At 44.4% G+C, this 6,385-nt stretch overlaps 1 protein-coding gene across 6 annotated transcripts in view; it reads right to left on the bottom strand.

Moving 5' to 3' along the window:
- Nucleotides 1-6,385, bottom strand: part of gripap1 (GRIP1 associated protein 1) — a 35,749-nt gene that overhangs the window by 13,985 nt on the left and 15,379 nt on the right. For 3 of the 6 annotated variants that reach the window (XM_015393966.1, XM_015393965.1, XM_015393967.1), the window contains exons 9-15: nucleotides 4,944-5,122; nucleotides 2,333-2,380; nucleotides 2,217-2,248; nucleotides 2,057-2,104; nucleotides 1,672-1,771; nucleotides 1,493-1,570; nucleotides 1,144-1,221 (exon numbers count right to left, since the gene is read on the bottom strand). In XM_015393966.1, coding sequence (XP_015249452.1) covers nucleotides 1,144-1,221; nucleotides 1,493-1,570; nucleotides 1,672-1,771; nucleotides 2,057-2,104; nucleotides 2,217-2,248; nucleotides 2,333-2,380; nucleotides 4,944-5,122 — 563 coding nt within the window. The remainder of the gene's footprint in view (nucleotides 1-1,143; nucleotides 1,222-1,492; nucleotides 1,571-1,671; nucleotides 1,772-2,056; nucleotides 2,105-2,216; nucleotides 2,249-2,332; nucleotides 2,381-4,943; nucleotides 5,123-6,385) is intronic. The other 3 variants (XM_015393971.1, XM_015393970.1, XM_015393968.1) reach the window with 2 other exon arrangements.

The raw sequence follows: 6,385 nt of genomic DNA, 5'->3' as shown, positions 1-6,385 counted from the left end.
AGTATAATAATATCTTTTTTAAGTTTATTGTGTGTAGAATGTCTTAGAAGAGAACAATCATTTCAGGTTCACTGTGTTTCTGCCATTTTAGATAAATAAGCTAAAGCGAACAGTGGAAGTGTTCAAATTGGGCAACGGTGAGCAAAATGAAATGTGTTAGAAATTTTTATTCAAACTTAATAGTTTTTCCACAGTTTTAACCTTCAACCAATCTTTTGGCTAAACCAACCAATCTAACTTTGGCAGTGTTTTTAACCAATCTATATTTCCTATCTATATTTGAACTGAAGCAAACCAATACAAATTAATTTCAATTCAACTCAGTGATGTTTATTTCTATAGCGCCAATCCATAACACGTCATCTTAAGGAACTTTCCAGTTCACCACATCATCCAGTCACATTGATTCAAAGTTTTCTAAGGAAAACCAGCTGATTGCTCAGGGAATTTAGTCACATTAGCCAAAATACTTGTGTCTTATCGCAACTTTTAAAAGTCTGAGGTGGGATTCGAACCAACAACATCAGGATTAGAACTCGGTGTCTTAGAGCCGATGCCATTAGCAAGTTAACTGAAAGCAATCCTACTCAACACTCATGTCACAACTCTAACCAGTGGTCTGCTCAGGTTTTAATCATTACATTGTTTAATCTTACCAAACTAGTTTTAAGCAACTAGATTGTTTTTTTTTCTCCAACCAATCTATTCTTAGAATCTATCCAAACTCTATCCAACTAACAGCAACTCTCCTACAAACTCCCACGTCTTGACTGAACACTGAGGCTGTTTACATGCCTGTCGAAGTTATGGGCGATCTGAACCACTTCCTGATGCGGAAACGTGGTCTGGTGGGGTAGCGAGGCTTCGGACGTCATCTATTTTGGCTCCTCCCCTTAACGAAGCAAGCCTCGATACGCGCCTTGATGGAAACGCCCCCTCCGCTGCTCGACACGCCATCAGGCAGCTCGGTGCTATATACACCCAAGCTTCTGGACGTTCTAGATGAAGTTGAATTGAAAAAGCTGCAGGTTTCAGTCAGAGCCTGAAGTTCCCTGTAGAGTCTGGGTTCCTCTAAAGGTTCTGAGTGGGTCGATGGCGCGTTCAAAGACGGTGGGACGTTCTCTGCAGACGTGGTTTAGTTACCTGTTCCAGAGCGGCCAGGTTCGTCCTCAGAGCGTCGTTCTCCTGCAGAACGTTGTCCACCTGCTCCTGACTGGCCGCCTGCAGTACCGCCAGGCCACAGGCAGGGGGCAGCAGATGGACAGAAGCCGACAGAATCGAGGAAAGGAGAAGAAAGAGTGAATGCAGCGAGAGAAAGAACCAAGCAAACATAGAACCATAGGAGACGAGCAGAGCAGAGAACCAGGAGAACGCTAACAGAACATTAGCAGAACATGAACGGGCCTCTTTAAAACCACAGGAGGTGAATCTGAGGTAGAAGCGACAGAAGAGAGCAGCCGTGCAGCTCCAGGTTCCTCTGAGGCGGCCTCACCTGTTCCTTCAGGGTCTGCAGAACCACTTCCTGCTCCTTGTCTTTGTTCTGCAGCTGCTCTCTCAGCTCCGCTGTTGCCTGAACACAGAACAGAATCTGTTCTTTCTGGTCTCAGTTTTTAAGTTTGGAACTAAAGACACTTCCTGATGTGGTCACATGGTCTGCTGCTGAGCTCTCACCTGATTGGCTGCTGCCAGGTCCGAGTGCAGCTTCTGCAGGCGGACGTTCACAGCCTTCAGGTCTTCTTCCTTCCTCTGGTTGATCTCGTCGATCTTTGTCCTGCAGAGAAACACAGAGCAGGTCAGCACCATGGACAGAGCCCTCTGTTCCTGTAGGACAGAAACTAGGGAGGAATTCAGTGCGTCACTCAGGGCCGTGAACTCGGCCCGTTTCCATTTGGTGGGTTTTTATACAATAATTTAGGTTTCAATACTTTTTTAAGTGTCTTTCTAAAGAGATATTCATCCAAAGGTTTATTTATTGATTTATTCTGAGCACTACCTTTTACCGACTGATCACAGCTAATCTAGCAAAGTCGCTCTCTAGCATTGAACCGGTTCTGACCTGCTGTCGTTGTAAAGAACCTCCTTCTCCGTCTGAAGACGCTGAAAACTGCAGAAACAGAACAAACCACAGTAATGAAACTTTTGAGTACATTTTAGGTGTTTGAGGAAAGCCTGAATCAGCATCTGATGCCAGCGGTGATTATTAGCTGTGCTCTCACCTCTCCTGCTTCTTCTTTAACTTGTCCAGCAGCTGAAAGGCAAACACAGCAGAGATTTCTAAACATCTATCTTCTTTAGGAGGCTGCAGGCCTAATGTCCGGATCTAAGGACTCACCTTGGTGATCTCCTCCTGTAGTTTGGAGATCTCAGCCTGTTTGGAGGCCTGGAGGAGGACAAAGGGGGGAGAAGATCAGGCAGAGGGTTTGGACCTTCATCACAGCTCTTGTTCTCCAGACAGATGGAGAAGTTCTGCATCTCTAAACCTTTCTGTTTGGCTGAGCAGTTCAGGAGAGCAGCAGAGGCTCCGGTTGAACGCTACAATAAACTAAAAAGCCCTGAAATATAAATCCACTCAGTTTATTTAAGCAAAGGAGCATCAAACCAGATGTTGTGAAAATTAATCACATTAAGCCTTAAAGAAATGAGATTAGCATCATAAAAATGATGCAAACTGTGAATATTGCTCGACTGTGTTGCCTAGTGAAGAAAAGTAGGTAAATTAAGCTCAAAACTAACATAAGAGGTGTGACAGTAAATTGATTTTTCCAACCAGTTTCCATTTATAATATGGCAATTAATCAATTTGATCTATGAATAAAATGTCCTGTTAATGAAGATTTTATTTTATTGTATTTCTCTTCCACCAATGTCGTTCTTCTGTAGCTCAGAGTTGCATCAGTTCATCACTTCTCTTTCTTAAATGTCTCCAAACTGATAAACCACCTGCTAACAACGGGTCTGTTATATAAATAACTAATTTAAAAGTATCTTTCACAGCTTAACTTTCATCACCTCACACTAGGGTGAGCCGTAGTTTAACAGACCTCTCTGCAGCTTCTCTACTGTTACGACCAAAATCTACTAAATTAGAAAAGATTCCCAAAGGAGTAAATCATGATAATCTAATTAAAATTTAATTAATTCCAATTGGAGAAAAAGTTGAAACGATTAAATGTGATTTATTTAACATAAGATCTCTTTCCTCTAAAAGTCTGCTAGTTAATGACTTGATCTGTGATAATCACATTGATTAATGTTGCCTTACAGAAACCTGGCTGCAGCAAGAGGATTATGTGAGCATAAATGAGGCAACTCCTTCAAGATATTTAAATTTTCACATCCCCAGAAGTTCTGGGCGAGGAGGAGGAGTAGCAACAATCTTCCAGTCTGACTTATTGGCCATTTATCAATACGTTTACTTGTGCGTTCTCATGTGCTCATGAAACATCATCATCCTCATCCCTAGTACTGTTCCAATTCACAAGAACAAGAAGACCGAGAACGGACAAAGTCCCCGGTTGTTGTTGTCGCCCCCTCCCTCTTTACCCAGCATGCATCAGAGCAGACTTGTCCCTTCTGAGACTAACAGCTGTCCCAGCAGCCCGTCCGCAGTAGCGAGGGCTAACGTTAGCCTGTCTGCAGCCCGTCTGCAGCCCGTCTACAGCGGCCGGGGCTAACGTTAGCCCATCTGCAGCCCGTCCGCAGTAGCGAGGGCTAACGTTAGCCCATCTGCAGCCCGTCTACAGCGGCCAGGGCTAACGTTAGCCTGTATGCAGCCCGTCTGCAGCCCGTCTACAGCGGCCAGGGCTAACGTTAGCCCGTCTGCAGCGGCCCTCTCTCGGCAAAGCCATGTGTGAAGTACTGCTGGCTCTGAAGATGATTTATTTTATTTGGTAAAATGTTCATTTGATTTGCATTTTTCTGACTGTGTTCATTATTATTCCCCCACTAAATGAATTTAAAAAAAAAGTATTATTATCTAGAGACTAATAACAGGAGGTGAAATGCAGCTCCAGACGAACTGAGCGTGTGGTGATGTCATCAATATGCATCCGCTCCAATTGACCCATATTTATGCTGCGTGCTCCCGTTCTCCCCAAGTCCAGACTTTCCTGTGTTCTTTTGAAGAACAAACTTGGCGAGGACACGAGTCTGTACTCGCGTTCTTGTGAATTTAGAAGCAGCCACTGAAAACTCCAAAGGCTGGTAAATATTACAACTTTTTTTAATATTTAACCCTTCGTTTCCCTCCTCTAAATTGGTCAATCAACTGGTTTTCCTTAAATAGAAATTTTTTCTCAAGTGCCTTGAGTTGACATGTGTTGTGAATTAGAACTATAGAAATAAACTTCAGTTGTTACTTTCTTTGGCAAAAAATCAGAGGTTAGATCTTTAAGTCATTTTGCCCAGCCATAGTTCATAATACTTCCTTTTATTTGTTTTCGCGTTTACTCTGGCAACCAAGCTAGAGGTGTAAACAAATGATCAGCCTACAATTGATTCTCGATTAGCAGTTAATTATATAAAGTTTGGTACCATCGGATTAAATGATTGATGTTTAAAACTTAGAAGGGATTTCTTTTGGCTGTTGATCACTGTGGAGCATCTGGCATCACTGGTCTGAGCAGCAGGAGCTGCTGGTTCATTGCTGAACTCAGAAATCAGGAGACAATAAAAATCTTTAAAGATTAAAAACTAGAAAGCCTTGTTTAACTGGAACTGTTTTACTGGTTTCACTATCAAACTGAGCATCTTTCTGCTGGTCCTCACTTCCTGCTCAGGTTTAGGTCTAAGGTTTGAATCGAGCTCAGGTTCCGGTTAGTTATCTTCTGGAAATGGTTGGGTTAAGGTCAGAGTTGGGTTAAAATGACAGCAAAGGTGTGTGTGTGTGTGTGTGTGTGTGTGTGTGTGTGTGTGTGTGTGTGCGTGTGTGTGTGCAGGACTACCTCCAGGCTGTGCACCTGCTCCCTCAGCAGCCTCTTCTCCTCCTGCTCCGTGTTCAGGGCCATCTCCAGTTCTGGTCCAAAGCAGTGAGTTATTGGACAGAAGGCAGCCGACCAGCCTACAGCTGCCTGCTTAGCTACAATCTTCTCTATGCTCTTCTCTGACCGGCCTGAAGGGGGCGCTACACACAGCAGGGGCACTCTATTAGGACGGACACACTCTACACCACACCTGTAGACAGCAAACGGGTCGACTCGGAGCTTCGCCTGCAGCCTGTTCAGGCTCCTTCGTGGCGTGTTTTGTGGCGCCATGTTATTCTGAACCTTGCTACCTTAAGCTGTATGATTTTTGGCCCTTTTTGGGACGACTTTCAAGTCGTGCGAGAATTTTTTCGATTGAGCCAACTTTAAGCCTAATGGTGCGTCGTGTACACGGGGTAACGAGGGGCGATCAGCCGCACATGACCTCCCGGTCAGGAATCGTAAGGTGTGGAGAAAATCAAACATGTTTAAAATGTAGTCGGCCCTTGTGAGGCGTTCGTGGAACATGGAGCACTGTGCATGTGCAAAAAACGGAGTTCTTCCAGATTGACGAGTCCGAGTAGTGCAATCTCTCCACACAGATTGCGACATGGTTTTTAGACGTACAGTGTGAGCAGGTCGATACCGCATACAAACATCATGAGCTGTGAACTTTTAAACCCTGCAGTTTCATGTTACAGTTGAGCTGTAGCTGCGTGCAACGATTGAAAATATCAATATCAGCTTCAGAGGGTGCATTCAAAGGCGATCCGTTAATCTGAACTCCTTCAAGTGAGACGGTGCGTTCCCCCTTGATAACTGCACCTTAAATGGGGCATCAATGAGGTTGAACGCCAGCTGAGGTGGTGCGTTCGCTGGCAGTATGGGTAGCGTGTGTCTGCCCCGGTCCAGCTCGCTGTTCTACACTCAGACAGCAGGATCAGGTGTTCCAGGTGTGGACCTGGACCAGAGAAGTGTTCTGCAGGTTCTCATCCATCAGTCTCACAGCACAAACATGACTTTTCTAGAGTTCAGAGTCTAGAACCTGGCGGTGTTCATGTCCTGGTTGCTCTACCAGCATGTCAGAGGTTTGAGTAGAAGAACCTGAAAGCTTCCTGTTCTGTTCCCAGACTGCATCTGGGCAGCAATGGAGGCTCAGGAGGAGGGATTGCTGGTTCAAAGCCCCTGCTCAATTCATCTCAGCTGTTGAGCCATTGGCAGAGGTGGGTAGTAATAGTAACTAGTTATGTTTACTTCAGTAACTTGTTTTAAAGTACTTTTACTGCACTGTAATTTTTACTCGTAGTTGAGCTAAATTTCCTGCTGCTGCAGCTTCATGTAATGAAAATCAGCAGAAATGCACCAATGAGAAACGCCTTTTCTCTTCTCTACCGAAGGCTTATTTTCTCCGTCGGTTGAGTCAT

Source organism: Cyprinodon variegatus, unplaced genomic scaffold, assembly GCF_000732505.1.
Source record: "Cyprinodon variegatus isolate N-32 unplaced genomic scaffold, C_variegatus-1.0 Scaffold665, whole genome shotgun sequence".
In the NCBI taxonomy this organism is placed as follows: domain Eukaryota; kingdom Metazoa; phylum Chordata; class Actinopteri; order Cyprinodontiformes; family Cyprinodontidae; genus Cyprinodon; species Cyprinodon variegatus.
Note: the sequence above shows the minus strand (reverse complement) of the source record. Positions and strands in the feature narration are given on the sequence as shown.